The sequence below is a fragment of the Chionomys nivalis genome, chromosome 10, assembly GCF_950005125.1.
Source record: "Chionomys nivalis chromosome 10, mChiNiv1.1, whole genome shotgun sequence".
In the NCBI taxonomy this organism is placed as follows: domain Eukaryota; kingdom Metazoa; phylum Chordata; class Mammalia; order Rodentia; family Cricetidae; genus Chionomys; species Chionomys nivalis.
In genome coordinates this window covers 23,198,404-23,218,565 of record NC_080095.1, presented here as the reverse complement: position 1 = coordinate 23,218,565, position 20,162 = coordinate 23,198,404, and the positions used below count along the sequence as shown (strand labels likewise).

The 20,162-nt window shown below is 49.5% G+C and overlaps 1 protein-coding gene across 1 annotated transcript; it reads right to left on the bottom strand.

Moving 5' to 3' along the window:
• Positions 1 to 4,720: 4,720 nt before the first annotated feature.
• Gsc (goosecoid homeobox) lies at positions 4,721 to 6,315 on the bottom strand. The gene is made up of 3 exons (XM_057783328.1): positions 5,961 to 6,315; positions 5,199 to 5,458; positions 4,721 to 4,876 (listed from the first exon to the last, which is right to left on the bottom strand). Exons 1-3 carry the CDS (start codon positions 6,313 to 6,315, stop codon positions 4,721 to 4,723), a joined length of 771 nt encoding a protein of 256 aa, XP_057639311.1.
• Positions 6,316 to 20,162: the final 13,847 nt, after the last annotated feature.

The window sequence follows — 20,162 nt, the reverse complement described above, 5'->3', positions numbered from 1 at the left end:
AGAGGTCTTCTACTTGATCACATGACCAAGGCAGGCGGTGGGGAGGGGGGGAGAATGCCTCCCCTCTGCTCAGCAAAGGAGAGGGCCTCATTGCCAAACAGCCCAGATCCATTTCCTCCAGAACGTTCAAGGGTCTCTGCACGAGCCGCTCGGGTTTGTTTGGGTTTTACTTTTGAAAAACTTCAAGGTCATTTCACAAAACTTTGAAATTAAATCCAAGCCCCGCTGTAAAGGCTCCTCTTCACTCTAAATCCGGGGTTCTGGGGAGGACGAGAGCATTTGCATCTCGGCAGATGCTTCTAAATCCACTCCAGTCCTGGGGTCACGCATAGGCTCCTAAACCAACACCAATTAAAAACAAGGAGCCCTCCTTAATCTGCTTAAGCGAGGCCTTGATCTGCTGGTCAGAGGGCGGTATCAAAGCTAGGCTTAATAAACAAATGTGTCAGACGCTCAGCTGGGTTCCTTCCTTTATCTCCAGTCTGCTCCTCAGACCCATTTTGCAGGTGGGAAGGAGACTGACAGACAGCTTAACCTGCTGCAGGTTCCCTTCTGATAGAAACTTGGACCAGAGTGGTTTTCAAATCTACTGACCCAACTGTCCACCACTTGGAAAAAGCTCTCCCTGTCACTCCTGCCTCCCGGCCCCTCAAGAGCCCCCATGTAATGAAGTGAAACAAGTATCTGTCTGCTTCTAGCTCATACATATACATACACATACTCATACACATACACATACATATGGCTCAGGTTACAGCATGATCCAAAGGAACAGCGTAGCTTCTTCAAGGCATCTTGATTTATCATATGTATATGTATGTATGCATTAAAATGACAGTCTCTCAGGGCATGGTGGCTGATGCCTCTAATCCCAGCACTCAACAGGCAAAGGCTGGGCTACCACAGTTTAAGGCCATCCTGTCCCCAGAAAAGCAAAACAAAGCCTCTAGGTTCAAAGTTCAAACGTCAATAAAATACACGTTGACCAAAGAGCTATAGTTAAAATACACGCTCCCTGGTCAGCAGCAGGTTGTAACCCCCACCTCAACCCTGCTCAGCTCGCTACAAAGAATGGCTTACACGTTCTCCAGGACAAAGATAATAATCTGAAGACCCCAATCTCACTCCCTCTCCATTTACCTTTCACCCCTCAACTCCTTCCAGGTAGGGCCCCCCATGGCACAAGTGACCAGGGATACCTGGAAAGTATCACACCATCCCTCATCATGAATGATGATGAGGGATGTGGGACACAGCCGAGGTGGGGACCAGAGTTTGCTTGCTGTTCAATGGCTCCAAGCCTCCAAATTCCTACCTGCAAGATAAGTCATCTGACATGGTGGCACACATTGTTAGCCCCAGCAGTAGAGGCGGGCAGATTATCTGGAAATTACAGGACAGCCTGATCTACATAGAGGTCCAAGATATCCAGGGCTACAAAGTGGGACCCTGCTTGGATAAATAAACTTATTAGTATTGTTCTTCGTTGGACTGTTTGGAAGAACACATTGAAAAGAACAAATAAAAAGGAGACTAACGTGGGCCTGAGCTGTGTGCAGAAGGGCTGGCAGTAGAAAACGCTATTGTTATTGGGGAATACGGACTAGTATTGCTCTTCGCTGGACTGTTTGGAAGAGCACATTAATTCCTATGTGCCCCTGAAGTAGCTACATTCACTCCCATGCTCATTTATTACTGGTGAACATCTGCTCAGGCTGGATCATGATCCAAGGGAACAGCTTAGGCTCTTCAAGACATCTTGGTTTATCAAAACTCAAGGGCCAGGAGCTTTGCAGACCATGGTCCCCATAGCAGCCCTAGATGTTAGCTCTGTGCTTCCATTGGCTCACCGTGCCACGGGCAGGACACAAGGGTGTGAGATGAAAACCACTCAGACAAGTCACTGGGCCCACACCTTGCCCACACGTAGCCAGAACTTTCCAACAGTGTGAGTCAAAGTCCCACTAGAGAAAATTACCAGGCCCCAGTACTTGCTGCCCTGTGACCCCATCTGGCCCTGTCTGACACTGACAGCCAGCTATAACAGAGGTTTGAGCCCCACAGCTGCCTGGGGCATGCAGAAGGGAGGGTAGACTATAATTAGGCCAACCTTGCTGGCATTTCCCTCTTCACTCATACTTATTTCCTGTGAGCTGGGCAAGGGCTACAGGGCTTCACAAGGAACTCCAGGCATGGGGACTGGGGAGGGGGCGGGGTCTCTCACCACCTCGGATCTGCCCTAAGCCAAGCAAGCACACCTTCTTCCGCTTACCCGGGTGACCTCTCGCCGGGTGTTCTTAACGTGAGAACCCTCACTTCCCCTCTTCCTATCACTTGCCACATATCTCTTCCCAGACCAGAAAAATTAAAACTTTCTTTAAAAGAAAAGGTTCCCTTTTGTAGCTAGCTGGAGGGCAGGTTGGATGCAAACAGACGTGGAGTCTGCTGTAAATGAGAGACCAGCTCTCAGGATGGAATGATACTGACCTCTGTTGCATGGATGCCTCTGAGGCCCATCTCTGTCCATTGACACAGAAGACCCCATCCAGCAACAGAACTGTCACCAAGAGGGGTGTACACACCAACGCCCTGTCACTCTGGAAGTCTGGCATCTAAAGTAAAGGTCTACTAAAAGCTATTCCAAGACTCCTCTAGAATTAGCCGGCTTCTTTGAATGTTTCTCACAAAATCTGTGACTATCAGAAATAATTCAGTGGCGAACAAGATTCACTTGGGAAGGAAGCATGTGCCCTTGACTTCTTACGTGCTGCATGACGTGAAACCATTTAGGCTTTCAGAAACCTCGTCACCTGAATAATGCTGACATTATGCCCCAGCTCAGAGTTCTAGGAAGACAAAATGAGATAACAGACGTGTGTTCTGAAGCATTAGTTCTGACCTATTATAAAAGTCATGCTAGCATTATTATTATTGTTATTTTTATTATTATTATTATTATTATTATTATTATTATTCAGCCACACAATTTTGTTATGCCAGGTGCCACTTGAAATTATGGAATTAGTACCTGGAAACATTTTGCAACCTCAGAAAGCAGATGCTGTATGTCTGTTCCTATTTTACAGCTAGGGAAGCCAGTATCAGAGACAGCTCAAACTGCTGGAGTCTAGGTCTGGACGACAGAGATCTTCCCCTGTAGGCAGATCTGTCCTTCAAACTTTCCTTGTCCCTTTCTTTTTGCATAAAGGATTTAAATAAGGGTATTTATTTTAAAAGCACTGCTGGAAGCTAGTGTGCCTATGATCCCAGCAGAGGAGGTGAAAGAAGAGGTGATCTGGAGCCCAAGGCCAGCCTGAGATCCCAAATTAAAGAAAAATAACTATACTGCGTATTATTACATATTCTGTGCCATACCACCCCCCGGACTTAGTCACGTTGGCTTCATCATCCTACAAACCCTGAGGAAAAAAAAAGCATTTCCTGTAAATCAGTGCGTTTTCTTCCTGCCCTTATTCTAGCCATAGTGTACAACCCTGAACAGATCTTGCTCCACACATCCGAAATGGCCAAGGAGGAGAGCGAGAAAGCGCCAATCCCCCAGCTCCACAGCTAAAGGAGTGGGGCTTTGGCTTCCTCCTAGATAAACACACTTAAAGTAGAACCGATTAGGAGTTTAACATATTAAAGCCATCTTGTCACAGGCGGCAGGCAGAGTGACCTCCCTGCTCCAGAGAAATGTAAATTTCAGGCCGGTGCGGTAGATTGGGAAGGAAGGCCTTCAACAGTGCCCTTTCCTTCAGGGGTGGGAGGTTTAGAGGCAGATAGTACCTCTGAAAGACGTGTCAACCGTCTCCAAGGGACTACTCCGACAGGGAGTTCTACAAAGCCGGTAGAAAGACCCGCTGGGTCCTCCCCAACCTTTACCACGAGTAGCTAGAAAAGTCAGAGGACCTAGCGTAGTCGGAAGTGAGTCCGCTGCGGGCGCTCCAGCACACAGCTCTAAGAGGCACTCGGGTGAGGTGCAAGCACCAAGTCTGTAGTAGGAACAAACGTTCTAGGCTCACAGAGAGGAGGGGACAGCTCCCTGGGGAGGTGACAGCCAGAAAGAAAGCACCAACACCCAGGGGAGCTACCCTCATCCCAGCTACCTTTTTGCACCGGAATTGGATTTGTGGTTGGCCTTAGGTCTGGGGAGGGGGGGCGCACGCCGGGGGGGGGGGTGTTCGAAAGCGAAGGTCCCCGAGTGAGTGGTTGGGAGGGGACGCTGAGGAAGTTTCAAGGAAGGAAAGAATGATGTAAGAGGTGAAGCTTTAGAAACCTGGGCTTGCCACTCCACACCCCTTCCCGAAAACCCCTGATACCCAACGCGACCAATTCCGACCCTCCCGCCCCCACCTCGCTGCGTTTTAAATTGCCTTCCACGTTGAAACTAAACCGATTTCTTTTCTAGGCCTCTACGGGAGGCACTAGGGTACGAAATACAACATGGCTGGTCTACATCGCCATCACTTTATTGTATTGTCACCGTTAACTTAACTATAAATACTACGGTGGGGAACACGGCTCACGCAGGCAGCCCGGGACGGCAGGACTGCAGTTCCCCCACACCCGTCCCGGCGGTCCCGGGCCTGTACATTATTTACAGCTAGCTCCTCGTTGCTTTCTCGACCCCCTCCCACAAGGCAGGGCGTGTGCAAGTAGCATCGTCTGTCTGTGCAAGTCCTTGCGTCAGGCAAGCGCCCCGGCCGGCCCGCGGCCGTCAGCTGTCCGAGTCCAAATCGCTTTTACCTTCCTCTTCCCTCTTCTCGGGCGAGGCTTTCGAGGACGCCTTGTTCCACTTCTCGGCATTTTCCGACTCCTCCGAAGAGGACCGCTTCTGTCGTCTCCATTTGGCTCTGCGGTTCTTAAACCAGACCTGTTGCGCAAGGGAGCGACAAAACAGTGGTGACCAAAGGCTCGCTTCCCACCAACGCCAGGCCACCTCCGCGTGGCGAGAGGACAGCCTTGTCGTGGAATCTCAGACTGGCCGCGTGAAATTGCAAGTAATCGCTGCGCCCAATACCAACATTCCGTACTTCCACTCCACTTCCTGGGCCTAAAGAGCCTTCCAGCAGCCTCCAGGTCCCCGCCTCCGGGACGTTCTTAGAGTGGCCGCAGCCCCACAGAAAACCGAGCAAACCTCGCATGCAGGGAAGGACTGCTAGACCTTCCCACCCACCACTAGGCCCTTTGCCTACCTCCACCTTCTCCTCCCGAAGGTGCACCTTTCGGGCCAGCTGCTCCCGAGTGCCCACGTCTGGGTACTTCGTCTCCTGGAAGAGGTTCTCCAGGGCTTCGAGCTGCTCGTCGGTGAAGATGGTGCGGTGCCGCCGCTTCCGCCGACAGTGCAGTTGGTTGAGCAGCTGCAGCTCAGTGCGCGACAGCGTGCCCACGTTCATGTAGGGAAGCATCTGGTGCGGCACCGGGGACACCAGCACAGAGCCGGGGCCCTCATAGCCTGAGACAGAGAAAGGGAGGCCGGTCAGTCATCCTCTCTCTACACCATACGCCAACCATCTCGCTGCTCTCTCTCACTTAAAAATAGAATAGGTCTACAAGGCGCTCTAGGTTTTTGGGGGCGAGGAGACCAGGGATGATCGGACGTGAAAGGAGCGTCCGCCCGCACACATCCAAAGCCAAACCAGGCACTTTAGAATCATAGTCTCCCCAGCCCTCAATTTCCGTGCGCGCATGGAATCGCCATGAGACTTTAGGTTGCTCGGTTTCTTTAACTCTAGCTTAAAGTCTGCTTCAGACATATGCAAAGTCCCGTACCCACTGACCAAGAAATAATAATAATAATAATAATAATAATAATAATAATAATAGAGAGGGGAAGCTTGCAAAGGAAGAAAGTTGGTGCCAGGTGAATAAAGCAAGCAGCGCAGAACCGTGCATCCACGTCCCGGCAGCCACCTACTACCTCGGTGGGGAAGGCCCGCACGCGATCGCGACCCTACCTGGGGGTGTCGGGACGCAGGAACACTGCTGGGCGCCCAGAGGTGGCACAGCCCCGCAGCAGGCCGGGCCCACGGGCGCCGCCTGCACGTGCAGCTGCCCGTAGAAGTAGCTGTTGTAGCCTAGTCTGGAGCCTCCGACCGCGGCCGGGAGGCCCGCGCCTCCAGGGGCCACAGGACGCGGGTAGAAGGCGCCATAGTCCGAAGAGGTGCCACCGCCCGCGCCATAAAGCGAATCCCCATGCAGAGCCGGGAAGACCACCGGAGCCGCGGCGCTGGGCGCCACCGGGAGCACCGCGTCCTTGCAGCGCGGCCGGGTGGCCAGGATGTTGTCGATGCTGAACATGCTGGCGGGCATCCCCGAGCCCCGCGCCGGGACCGGGGGGCGGCGGGGACGCGCCGAAGAAGGAGAAGTCTCCAAGTGATGTTGTTTGGGGTGGGGGGTGGGGGTTGTCCCACTCTCTCCTCCCGCGGGCGAGCAAACCGAAAGAGAGCGCGGGCGAGCGCGCAACTCGCGCCCCTCCCCGCCCCCAGCGTCCGCGCTCCCTCCTCCCGCCCTCTCCTCCCCTCGCCGCCGCCTAGCTGAACTCAACCCGCGGGTAGGACGCAGCTCCGACCGACTCAACCTCTTGTTGGTTTTATACTGAGTCGACGTCATCCTGGATTTAGTTCCTGGTAATATGCAGATGACAAACAGAACCAGATTTGGTCCTTTTCTTTTCCTTTGGGTGGTGTGGAATGGGGGAGCGCGCGCGGGGGTGGTGGGGGTGCTTGCCGGGGAGGGGGAGAGATGCCAAGAGGAGGGGGGCTTCAGGGCCTGAAAAAGAGATTGTGGATTGCGAATTAATGAAATTAACCTAATCTTTTCCATTCGGCAGCCCCGGCGTGGCCCCGGCCTAGCTGGGCGGGCGGCCTAATTGCCCAGGTTAATCTTATTAATACTATTGTCCCGCCACCGTTAACAGCTCCGCCACCGACCTCTCCGCCCCGACCCTTTTCTCTCTATTATGGGGTGCGATTTCCTCTGCTTGTAGTTCAAAATCATTGTGGCCAATTTTACTTTAGAACTACTTTTTACTCTCTTTCGGAATTTATTTGCTTTTAGAAAATGAGGGTGTCCTCAAGTAAGACGGAAAATTCCACCGCTCCTCTCGCCGCCAAGCCCCCCCCACCCCCGTGAACTCGCTGCCTAATTTCACTGTTTTTTCCTGTCTCCTCAAAATCTTTTGTTTTTGCGAAAGCCAAATTTTCTCAGAGCAAAAATGACGAAAGAAGAAACGTGTCGGGCTTCGTAAAAGTTGCATTCCTTTTTTGCGGTCATTTTGGGACTGAAAATTGTCCTGACGCTCCCTAGCTCCTAGCACATCAGTTGAAGACCAAGTTGAACCACTGTTTAAAATTCGCCACCGAGAGGAGCGCTCTGAAGCGATGCTTCCAGAGGCTTCCCGCGTGGGTGCCGGTAGGTTCTGTACCTTTTTTAAATTATTATTCTGGGGAAAGGGGTGTGTTCCCCCAAAATCGTTTGGGGGTTTTAATTCAGATAGGCTCTACGGGGACTGCCTGTCTTCTTCCTCAGCGTATTGAATGGCATTTCCTCGCGTCAATGAGCTAACTCCCCTAAAGGCCTCTAGTTATCCTTTCAGGCCCGCGCCGGCCTCAGTGGAACCCCAGCGGCCAGGACGAAAGTCGGGCCACCGCGGGCGGCCGCGATGATTTGCGGGATTCTCGGTGAGGCACGGCCAGGCCGCAGGAGGCGCAGCCAGCCAGCTCTGCGCGCAAGAGGTTGGGCGAGCTTCGGGAAGGTAGGCGACCGTCTGTGCAGAACGAAAGCAGAGGCCCGAAGTCGCGTGGGCTGAGTGCCTGCCCCGGAATTGCGGAGCGGGCCATCGTCGCGCCTTCGCGCGGGCCACTCTCCGACTACTCCCGCCAAGGCCCGAGTGGAGGACCGCCAGGAGTTCCTATCCATTTTGTGGAGATTTCTCTTCCTCTCTACACTGGCTTCAAAGCATTCTAAAGTCGTACAATAAATGCTAAGTTCCCCCCGGGCACCGAGGGAGAGAGACCCCTCTTGTAAATTGCTCTTCCTGGGTTAGAGGACCGGAGCGGTAAGTTTGGTCCAGCCTGGAGGCAGAACTCAGACCGTGCGGGAGAGCTGCCACCCAGAGTTAGCAAAGTGCGCCTCTCCTCCTAGGCCTCCGCACGTGGACCTCGGCACCCTTCAGCCCACCCGCGCGTGGCCTGGGACACTTGACTCTGCTTACTTTCGCAGACTGGAGGTGGTGGTAGGGAGAGTTTTATAGGACTGGATAGAAACAGGCTTCAATTGGGGGGGGGGGTGGATAGGTTTTGGTTTTGTTTTCAAAAGAAACAATAAAAGTCTCTCAGGAGTGTGACCCTCCTTCAGAAAGGCCAAACCTACCTAGAAAGGTGAACTCCCCATTTACAGTGACTTTACAGTCGCCGGGTTCCAAGACGCCACCGGCCGCTTGCCACGTTCAGTTCTAAAGGAAGGTAAACTGATGGACAAGAATGAGAGCCTGCCGCTTCGGCGGCGGTGACTTCGCTGCGTTTGTGTTGGTGGTTGCGAGTGGGTAAAGCGCGTGCGCGGGCGGCTCTCTAAGGCCCTTTGCAGGGGTGCCAGGCGGAGACAGGAGGGCCATAGAACACCTGGGATAGATTCCCGGACCCCTGCAATTTCTGAAAGGCAACTCAGACACAGACCCGACAGGTATTCATCACCAATCTGAAAGAGCCCCGCGGAGAGTTTGGAAGATTAAGGCAACCCACGCCCATCCCTTCGTGTCTTCTGAGCTTGATACTTAATGATCAGTTTTAGCGAGTCTCGGATTTCACTGCGCCGCTTGATTCCCTGCAGCGCTCTAGCTATAGCAGGGACCCTAGAGGGGAAAAGCGCTTCACCTCGAGTCCAGGGTATCAGAGCTCAAGACCTAACATTGCCACCTGGCAAACTATCCCTCCTTTGAAGACCTCGGGATTTTAAATAATCTAACCAAATCCAACATTAATTAAATCCCTTAAAACCATAGGAGTTAATGAGAATTGTTTTTGTTCTTTTTATTGGGACAAAGGAGTGTGCCGCCCCCACCCCTGCCCAAAGCCAAAACCAAAGTCTGTTCAGTTGGGTTCAAGATAAAGAAAAATCTCTTAGCTCTTTCCTCGAAGACAGGACTTTCCCAGAAGGGAACTCACGGACTCGAACCACACAACTGCACCGGCTTAATCGCTGCGCTCCGGGAGAGCTCACCCGTGGCGGGGCCTCCCTGGTACAACCGTCCCCTCAGCACAAGGTTGTTCTACATTGTCCGTGGGGAGACAGACTGTGAAGGAAGTCAGGGGCCCAGCTCCCTTGCTGTGCTTTCTCTGCGGAAACCATAAAGTGTCCCCAATGCACTGGAAACAATCTTGTCCTGAGTAACCGGGCGCAATTGAAATAACAAATGCGAGGCACGCAAATTGTCCCCCCCTCCAGTTGCTAAGCGATTGTTTGTCGCCCCGCACGCCTGGCTCAGCATGGGAGGACCAGCGCGTCCGGAGGCAGCCAGCAAGGCTTCGGTGAGAAATAAGTAAACACGCTGTTGATTTTCTCTATTATCACCCAAACACGATTTCACACAAAGCAATCACCACGCAGAAGTCTATGAAAATGTGTTTGTTGGGGAGTCACTCGCCCCAGTAATAGCCCTCATTTTTAAGATATTAAAGAAAGGATCAGTGGATTCCACATGCATAAGGTGTATTTGCTGTTAGACATCTATCAAAGACCGCTCTTGCGCCACCGTTATCTCCGAATTGATTCAGAGTGTAGGTTAAATTGCTTTTCTGATTTAAAACATAGCGACCAAGTTTGGAGTGCGCATCTGGATATCTTCTCAGCGGGCTGTCTCCCCACTATCCTTACACCTCAGTCTCTTAGCTTTTTTTTTTCCCCCGGAAAACGGGTCTTAGGCCCCAAATCCTCAAGATGTTATTTTTTTTAATTAATTTATTTATTTATTGGGACAGGGTCTGTGTTGTCCTGATTCCTAGAACTCACTCTGTAGACTAGGCTGACCTCAGGGATCCTCCTGCCTCTGCCCCAGAGTGCTGGGTTTAAAGGCACCGGTCACTAACCGTCCCGGACAGGACTTATTTCTTAACACTCACTTTTTTGCCTACACATGGGGCAATTTATAATTGGACATTTTAGATGGGGTTTTTAGGTACATGGTTTAGGCAGGAGTTTCCGAGTTGTGTGAAAAGGGTACGGGGATGCACGAATAAAAATAGGAGAATCCCACTGAAGCCAGAGGTCAGCGGAGACCTCCTACAGTTTCACCAAGCCAATTGGTTTTGCTGTTTGCATTTTGTCTTAAAAAAAAATCAGTGTCCCAAATCCAGTTCCCTGTTTCTACTACTCCTTGGAAGACATCTCAGAGAGCTCCAAGTGATCTTCCTCCCAAGATAAATTGGGACCTGCAGTTGAGCAAGGAGCTGGGCAACACCAGCAAAATGTGGGGTCTGCGGCTTGTGAGCATAAGATATTTACTAGCTGATTTTTTTAGAAGCGTTGCAAGTTCACAATAAAAGCGGCAACTAATCAAAATGTTAGGAAAGGGCCACTTAATCCTGGGAGAGAAAGGGGAGTCCCCCCCCCCAAATGACGTGTTTCCCAAAGCCTCAGAAAGAGAAAATAGCGTGGACTTCCCGGGTTGCAGAAATCGGCTTTCAGCTGAGTTATTTACCAAAGTTTGTTTCAAAGTGACTGCACCGTGGCTTTCGTAAATCACAGAATGCAAATGAGGATAATTTGTTCTCAAAGGAACTTTCTCTTGAAATGATTAGCAAAGTCAGTCATTTGAAAAGGAGAGCAGCCAGCACAGACCTTCCCGAAGCCCCTAGCTAACCCGTATCAGCTTCTAACGTTTTCATTCATGTAAACCTCATTAATGAAGATCTTTTATTTAAACGTCAAGGGGATTTGAAATTTAGAGTAAATTATGAAGCTTGTATGTCTAGCCAAGTCATGGGTCAGATGCGTTTGTGAAAAACTGCTAAAAGAGCATATGGTTTTGAATTCTTCTACAATGACTAGTGTTTAAATAAATTGCTTGTACTGCTTAACTTCATGTGTAATTTTGACAGAAATTGGCCTATAGCCTTTTGATATGTAAACATTTCAGCCTTTTATGCGGTATAAAAAAGACACTTGCTTTTTCGGATCAGCTCAGGCAGTCACCCTGTAATTCAGAAAGCTGGCACCTACCATTACGTTCTTGCTGGATTTCAACTTTCAACTGGCAGCCTTGGGGAGGGAAAAAAAAATAAAGAGAAGAAAGGAAGATATTTCAAAAGTATTGTCCATTTGCGATTAAAAGCTGCAGATGAGGTGAGAACGCGCCACTTACTATCTGAAAGACGTGGATAAACCATAGTTATTAAAGAACATTTCTGTCACTCTTCTTTAAGCCAGCCCATCGGAGGGGACACTTAAGCAGGGCTCAGGAATGACTGGTGTGTTATTAAATGCTTGTCTTAGGGCAGAGCCAGTCAGTCCAACACAAAAATGAGTGTTAAAAAAAATCTAGGTATCATTTCAGGACCTTACCAGCTAAATGGCTCCAATGTCACAGAACCTGTTAAAATGCAGAAATCAATCTGGGAAGAGAATCTTCCAGGGCACTAATCTCGGGATACAAAATGACACATCTGAGGGTGGAGGCTGTTAGTGGAAGCTGCGAAGTCCCCTCAGGGTACAGCGCAGAGCTCCTTCTGTGGCTGCTAGGGTTTTTGAACCACGGTCTACACAAACCCATTTGTTACTAAAATATCTCTAGGTCGAAACTGAAGCTTGGGGTCGAAACTGAAGCTTGGAATGTGGATTCCGCTATAACCAGGAAGAGGGAGAGAGAACGGTCCCCCAGAGCCTGAGAGGGAACTAAGGTTGACTTCCTGCATGGGCTCTGCTCTTGGTCTTGCTTGCATTTTTCTATGTAGCAGGCTTGTCTTGTGCGTTTTCAGGGTGACGCTGCCCTTCGATAGAATTTCAGAAGAAGTGGGGAAGCAGAGAAGTTCAGAGGAAGGGAAGAGCAGTTTCTTTGTGCATGGTGGGCTGCCTGAGGAAACAGAGCCCCCTCTCTGAAAAGACCTTGCTGGCACGAATCTAATTAAGAAAAACTGCTTGGCCAGGGAAGATGGGGGTGGTTCCTTTACCGTTCGTAGGCACTGCATTCCAATCCAACAACCCGGAAAGCAAAGGACACATTTTAGGACATAAAAAGAAGTTCAAGGCTGTTTTTGTCCGGACTGGTTTTCTAAGCACGCCACACTCTACTTTGTCTAACCTATCCAAGTATTTTCAAATGAATGAAGGTTAAAAACAACAACATAAAAACATTTTTCTTCTATTAGCTGTCATTGAAAAGTTCTCAGAAAAACTATTGACCTACTAATAGAATAGTTCTGTAACATTCAACTGCTCAACTTGCTCCCTAAAATTTGTTTGGGATCAGTTATTTGGGAAGTATGTATGTTGAGTAAGAGAAAAGACACCTAATACTTGAAGGATACTTTGTGGGGTTGACTTTCTTTTTTTCTTTCTTCCTTTTCTTTCTTTCTTTCTTTCTTTCTTTCTTTCTTTCTTTCTTTCTTTCTTCCTTTCCTTCTTTCTTTTTGCTTCCTTTCTTCCTTCCTTTTTTACTTTTTAAGAATATCGTGAGCCGGGCAGTGGTGGCACACGCCTTTAATCCTAACACTCGGGAGGCAGAGGCAGGCGGATCTCTGTGAGTTCGAGACCAGCCTGGTCTACAAGAGCTAGTTCCAGGACAGGCTCCAAAGCCACAGAGAAACCCTGTCTCGAAAAACAAACAAACAAACAAACAAACAAATAAATAAATAAATAAATAAATATAATAATAATATCGTGAAATAAAACTAAAAACAATCAGTTTCGTGTATTTGGGTGCCTTCCATGTCTAGAGATGCAGTGTTAGGTGAAGACATGGGTAGTGTTGCTGCCCTGTTTAGTTTTTTCAAAACTAGACTTGCTGAAAGGGTCACTCGCTTTGACGTCCATTTTCTTGCTATCTTCTTTGAGATAAAGTCTCACCTAGCCAAGGCAGGCCTCAAACTCACTACGAAGCCAGAAGAACTTAAGTATCTAATCCTCTTGTTTTCATCTCCTAATTTTTTTAAAATATGTTTGCCACCACCCTGGGTTTAGGCAGAGCTGGAGATTTATCCATCCCAGGACTTCTTTCATGTTTGGCCAGCACAGTGCCCACTAAGCTACAACCCTCGCCCTGTCTTTCCATCTTGAGATTTAGCGTACACCAAATAATGGTACTGATACATTTTCAACATCAGAATGAGGAAGCCAAAACAACTAAGTGTGTTTCACCAGGAAAGGAGATGCCAGCATCACTTTGGGTCATGATGTGCAAGAGATTCTAGACTTCCTTTGACGGAAATTTCAAAGGGCATTGACGGACCCTTGGATGCCTGTCTATTTCCTAAAGAAGCCAAGTATCCAGGAGCAGGACATTTCATAGGTCCTATCATAGCCAGGTCCAGTCACAACTTCCGTTCTGCCATCACAGGCTTTTAGGCTGGGCCTCAACCCTAGCCTTGCCTTGACTTTGCGACCACAAAAGAGGCTGGACTATTTTCCAGTCTGTCTGGACATTGGGCCCCTTCCCCTCACCTGTGTCTTATGAAAAAAAGAGGAGAAAAACTCAGAGACAACCTCACCTCTCCTTTGTTTCATTCTTAGCCAAAGAATCAATAATTTTAGAAAAACACACACACACCTTACTGCTTCTTTTGTATAGCTCCACAGTGGACTTTCCTAGGCCAGTCTACCTGAGTCTGAATTCCCTGGTTTATGGTTGTTTTCTTGTTTTGGGGGGGTGGTATTCACCAACTCCAGGAGGGTCAGGGATGAAAGTTTCAATGACTGTGACCTCTGCCATGAAGCTAGATTCACTTTGTGTAAGATTCTTTTGGTGAGCCAGAGGTTGGTGGGCTTAAAGCCACTAAGGTCCATCTCCTGTGCCGTGGAGTTATGGGTAACTTATGAATCAGGAGAGAAAGTTCATCAAGTGAAGTCTGGGGGGACTCGGCATACGGTAAGAGCCAAACATGGGACAGTTTGACCAAGAAGAACCACCCTGTCTAGAAGATACTAGGAAGGGACTGTCTTTTAAACAAGGTCACCAAAGAACATTTTATTCCTCTTGGAAGCTTTCTAGGTGCAGTTATTTTCGGCTCTGCCTGGTAGGTCCATATAATATTTGCAAGTGAAATAGTGACGTCAAGACACATCCGTGAGCAGCCAATGGCAGTGCTCTCTCTGAAACTTTAGAATTCTGGACAGACTGGTATCCGAAAGCCTCTCCAGTCAGCTCCGAGAGGAGAACATACGTTTTTGATCATTCTATTCCACATTCTGATTTAAGCCACGGCCATTCTTTTTTATTTTATTTTTTTTCTTTCTCTTTCTTTCCAAAACCCTCAGAAAGCAGCTTTCCAAGCTAAACGAGGGTGAGCGAGTGAATGTTTGGCTTGAAATAATTTGTAAAAATCACTGGTTCGCTGCTCAAGTGCTTCCACCGAGTGGAGGGGCAGCAGACATGAGCCGCTGTTCAAAGCACCCTGCTTGGCAGACACACCGGGCACTTCCGATGAAAGATGGATATGGAATATGTGTGGCGAATGGGTACCACTTCGTATTTCAGGGAAACTCTTTATTGAAGATTTCTCGCTTACAAACCTGGAGTCACTGTGAAACCTCACTCCTCCCATCTCTGTCGGGGCTGACCGAGTCTCCCACCCTCATAACAAATTGCCTTTTTAGTGGCTCAGGCTCTGAGTGAGACCCAGCGTCTGCCTGCTGAAGCGCCAAGTGGCAACAGCTAGCTAGCATTGCGGTTAAGCTTGAGACCATGTCTAAATCAGTGCACACGACCCATCCAGTTCTACGAAATGGAATGCGTGGACTTGGCTCTGAGTCCTGATGCTCTGGCCCAAAAGGGCTGAAAATAAATGGTCAGGGCCATTCTTCAGAGGATCTCCCCACCCTGGGAGGTGGGCCCCTTTGCTTTCTCATGCTACAGGAGGAGGCATCACAACAAAGGGATTGTTCCCTGCCAGCAGTTGATCAGCTGAAATCCAGATTTGAACTCAGTTCCTCTTTGGCTCCCAAAGCCAATCTCTTGCCACCAACACACATCGTTGTTGTTGTTTTTTGGTTTAATTTTTTTATGTGTATGAATGCTTTGCCTGCATATGTATGTGCACCATGTTCATGCTCAGTGCCCACAGAGACCAAAAGGGGGCATCAGATCCCCCGGACCTAGCGTTGTAGATTGTGAGCCATCATGCCATGTGGGTGATAGGAACAGAACCTGGGGACTTGCGGGAGCAGCAAATGCTCTCAACCACTAAACCCTCTTTCCGGTTCTGCCCCTACCCCACACTCACGTCTATAAAACATCCAAATGCCCATTCCATGATAGAGCAAGCAAGATCTTTCATTCCTGGTACCCCGTGACCTCTTATTTCTTCCCTGTGTCCCTTTTTCCCCACTAGGACTATGACCACATGAAGGCACTTGCTTTGTGCTACCCAGACTCAAAGCCTTCCTAGGCTCTCTTCTCTCCAACTCAGCCTCCTGTGAGGAGTATGGTGTGGTCCTCGTCATCCACACCTCAGCAGATCTAGGGGTAACCATCAAGACTTTTCTGTGATCTAGAACAAGGCACTTGATAGAACCACAGGAAGAAGGTCTATGAAGCTGGGCATGGTGTTGCACACCTTTAATCCCAGCACTTGGAAGGCAGAGGCAGGCAGAGCTTGAGGTCAGCCTGGTTTACATAGTGAGTTCCCGGCCAACCAAGGGACACATAATGAGAGCCTGTTCCAATTCCATTTCATGTCCAGACTGGTTGACCACAGCCCTGAATGTGCTAAGTTACTCTTGGCCTAAGAAAAGGATGCTTTTAGCCAGGTGGTGGCCAGTACTCTGGAGGCAGAGGCAGTTGGATCTCTCAGTTCAAGGCCTGGTCTATACACACACACACACACACACACACACGCACGCACGCACGCACTTGTGCACGCGCGTACACACACTCCTCTCCCTTGTTTCTAGATCCCTGCCCCAGCTCCAGGCCAAAGACCATTAGCAGGGAAGTGTTAAGAGACAGAGTGAGTGTTCTTCTGAAGTAGATAAAGGGGAAGAGCCCAGAAGTCCCCTCCTTCCAGGGCTGCTGAAGTCACTGAATCAGAGAACACAGAGGTAGATAGCCCTGCAGGGAGGGATGAGCTGTGAGTTCTCTTCAGCTACACTTACACAAGTTAGCCACCTGTCACCTGTAGACCCCTAGTCCTGGGGAGAGTCCTGAAGCAGGGAATCTCAGGGACCTCTGAGCCCTGCTGAGCAGTGTCACCCTCAGTGGCTTCCTTTCCCCATCTAGGGCACAGGGGAGCCCAGGAAAACAGACTGCAAATCTTCATAGCTTAGAAGCTGCCAGTGCGCCAGAGTCATGGGTGCTGGGAGATGGCAGGCCATCATCATCTGGTGGGACCATCCATGGACAGAAAGGGTCTGCGTTGTCTCAGTGGCTGGGGGGGGGGGGCGGGGGCTACCGGCCATTAAACAGCTGAAGACCCAAGTCTAGGAGGCATCAAGACCTCAGCAGGGATAGCTCTTGTGAGTGACAGTTCCTGTACCTGCATGGGGCCCAGACCATGCTGACCATAATCCATTCCTCCAAACAAACAGAGCAAGTCAGGGAGAGACAGTGATGTGGTCCAACCAGAGCAACCTCAGCGGTGGATCTAGTAGTCTGTCTAGCGAGGGACAGAGCAGTGTGGGGCTGTGCCAGACTTTTTCATCTGCACTGTGGGGCAGCCTGGGCTAGTCACCTGAGCTGTGTCCTTAGGGGTTAGCTCCCAGACAGACTTCCCCTTTGGATCCTCCCCAGCTCTATGAGCTAGAGTGCTATGTGAAGCTCATTGAGTCTCACTTTTCCTTCTATGAGATGTGATGTATGACCCGCTACTGGGGGCATAGCAGCTTACCCATGCCAGGCACCTATGCATGGTAAATACTTTAAATGGCTGCAGATTTTTGTTCATTAGTTTATATAGGGCCTTGCTGTGGACCCCAGACTGGTCTAGAACTCATGATCCTCCTGCCTCGGCACACACCACAGCTTAGCTGACTTCAGGAGCTGTGTGTATGTGTATGGGGGGTTGTGTATGTGCACACACACACACAGACACACACATACATGTGGAGGCCAGAGGACAACCTCCACTATCCCTCTAAGGTGCCATCTCCCTTGTTTCTTTAGACAGAGTCTGGAACTTGCCTTGTAGGATAGGCTGAACAGCCAGACAGCCCCTGGGCGCTGCCTGTCTCTACCAGCAGTGCTGAGTGTGTACCAAACTACATAGAGTCTTGCGATGGAGCTCGTGCCTGCAAGACAAGCACTCTACCAACAGAACCGTCTCCCTGCACAACTGCAGGAGTTTTCACAAGCATAAAATATGTAGCAATTATAGATTTTCATCATGAAGGCCCCCAGGTCTCCTGCAGACAGTTTTAATTTTGGTTTGTTTTGGCTTATTGAGTCAGGGTCTTGTGTACTCTGGGCTGACCTCAAACTGACTATGTACTCAAGGATGCGCTTGAACTCCTGGTCCTCCTGCACCACCTCCCAAGTGCCTGACTGTGTTGGTTTTGTTTTTTAAACAGGGTCTCACTATGAAGCCCTGACTGGTTGGTTTAGAACACGGTGCTCTGTCTGCCTCTACCTCCCAAGTGCTGGGGATGGGTTACCTTTTTGTTTTGCTTTTTTAAGGCTCTCCAGGAACTATATAGCCCTGCTGGGTCTTCAATTCACAGTCATCCTCCTGCTTCGGCCTCCCAAATGTGGGGATATAGACTTGCTCTCATCAAAGAGAAATGGAGGACCTGGGTCACCAGGCTCCCTGGACTGTCTGCATGACAAAGGCTCAGCTCCCCTCTCCAATTTCCAAGAAAAAGGACCACTTCCCTGGGGAATGGCATTCTCTCCTGCCTTTGTTGACTGAGGGAGGGTCACTGGCACCAGGAAGGGGTGGGACTTAGGGTGTGAGTGTGACTGCTTTATGGATGGGACTAAGGAACTCAGAACCCAGAATCCAGTAGTCACTGGGGTCTTAGTGTTGTAAGCCATGACTCTGACCGTCTTTGTTCAACCTTCTGACAGCTCTGGAGATTGTTTCCAAAAACATTCTAACCTGGCTCTGGTCTAGACCCAGGTAGCTTGTAGTGTCCTGTCTAATAGTTGAGGAACCAAGGAAGGTGGGTGGAGTCCTCTGGAAAATCTGGGCCCCTTTCCGAGGCAGAGGTCAATCCTCAGCCTGCCCTTACCTCAGTCTTAATTGCAGGCCTCTCCACTCACGCCTCCCATCCCCCACTGACAATTCTGCCCCAAGCCTATTTTGGTACAGTTCATGTTATTCTTAGACTAGAGAGCTAAGGATTAGGATTCAACCGTACACACTTACAGTTTAACACATTTTAATGGATATTTGTGGTATGCCTACCTGTTACCCCAAACTTGGAAGGTTGAGGCAGAAGTCTATCTAGATAAAGTCCAGTCTGGTTTACATAGGGAAACTGTCTCAAAGAAAAAAGGAAAAAAAAAAAAAAAGCTAAGTGCATTTATAAATATATAAGGCATTTGTTCACCCATCAGCTGAGTCCCAGGAGAGTGGATGGACCCCTTGTGTATCTAAGCAAATGCTCGCCCTGTCTATTCCTAGCTTCTCTGGCTATATGGGTTATATGTAGTAACCCAGAAAGATCTCCAAGACCTGTGGTCGAGGGACAACCACACTCAAGCCGTGTGATTCTGAGCACATACCAGTTTGTGCGTGTGCTCTGTGGAGCATATGCTCACAGTCCTATGACATACGGGCTAGCGACCATAAACTGGCATTTGGAAGCATCTTGAGCAGGGCTTAACCTGTGGTATGTGCTCTGGGTCTTATTTGAGAAATGGACTGGATAACAAGAGGAAGGAAAGATCTGGAAGGACTCCAGGTGTGCTGGCACAGTAGTGGCCGCTGCTTGCTAGGACTGGCTGGGACTAGGGCTCTTTCAAAGGGACTCCGTCCTCCTTTGTCTTCACATTTTACCTTTATTCAAAGCCATTTGTGTTCTACTTGCGACGTGAAATTAAGTATGCATCTGAGCTTAAAATGCTTCTCCAAAGTTGAAATGCCTTCCTTTCTCCTCACAGGCAGGGCGAGGGGGAAAACAGCACCAAGGTCAAACAAATAACTTGGGCGGAGGGGCTCACCTGCCTGGCCCTCATTTCCTCAGCTCACACCTCATCACTGGCAAACAGGTCCTTGGAAATGAGTCCCACTTGCTAATGGCTCACTCCCCTGGGTTCCCAGACAGCAGCTGGACTGTGCGGAGGAGGGGCTTCCCCACTGGACACATTAGGGGTTTAAAGGCTTAAGGCTGGATCAGGTTGCAAACCTGGCCAGAGGAAGCCAGTGGCCAGGTCTTCTCTTTGCAGTGGGGATCCAGTCTGGGCTCTCTGGCACTCACCGTTCTTGTGAGATGCAAAGGATATCCACGAGGAGAGTTGGACCTGTGCTTGCTTCTCTTATCCGCTAGCATCATCTAACAATGCCTGCTGCCTCATAGGTGTCCAGCCATGGCAGATGGTCAGGAAACCCAGCAAGCACACATTTATACGGAGTTAAAATAATAACCTCTGTTCTTTTGTGGTGTTGTTGGTTTGTTTGCAATGAAGTCGGGATGGCATGGAACTCTTCTTTTTTAATTAGAATATTTTATTAGTGTTAATTTGGGGGAGCACATGTGTGCAAGTGAAAGGCCAGTTTTGTGGAGTCAGTTATCTCCTTCTCCCTTTACATGGGTTCTGGGAATCAAACTTGGGTCACCAGACTTGTGCGATAACTACCTTTCCTGATGAGCCACCTCCCCAGTCCTGAATGGGAGCTCTTGGGCCTCCTGCCTCAGCCTCCACAATGCTGGCATTACCTGGCACCCTAGGGTTTTTATTTTGTTTTGTCTGCTTTGTTTTATTTGAGAGAACTGGGAATTGTAGTCCAGCCTCACACTTGGATAAGTGTGCTGAGCTTATCCTCTGAGCTCCAGCCCCTGCCCACGTAGCTGTG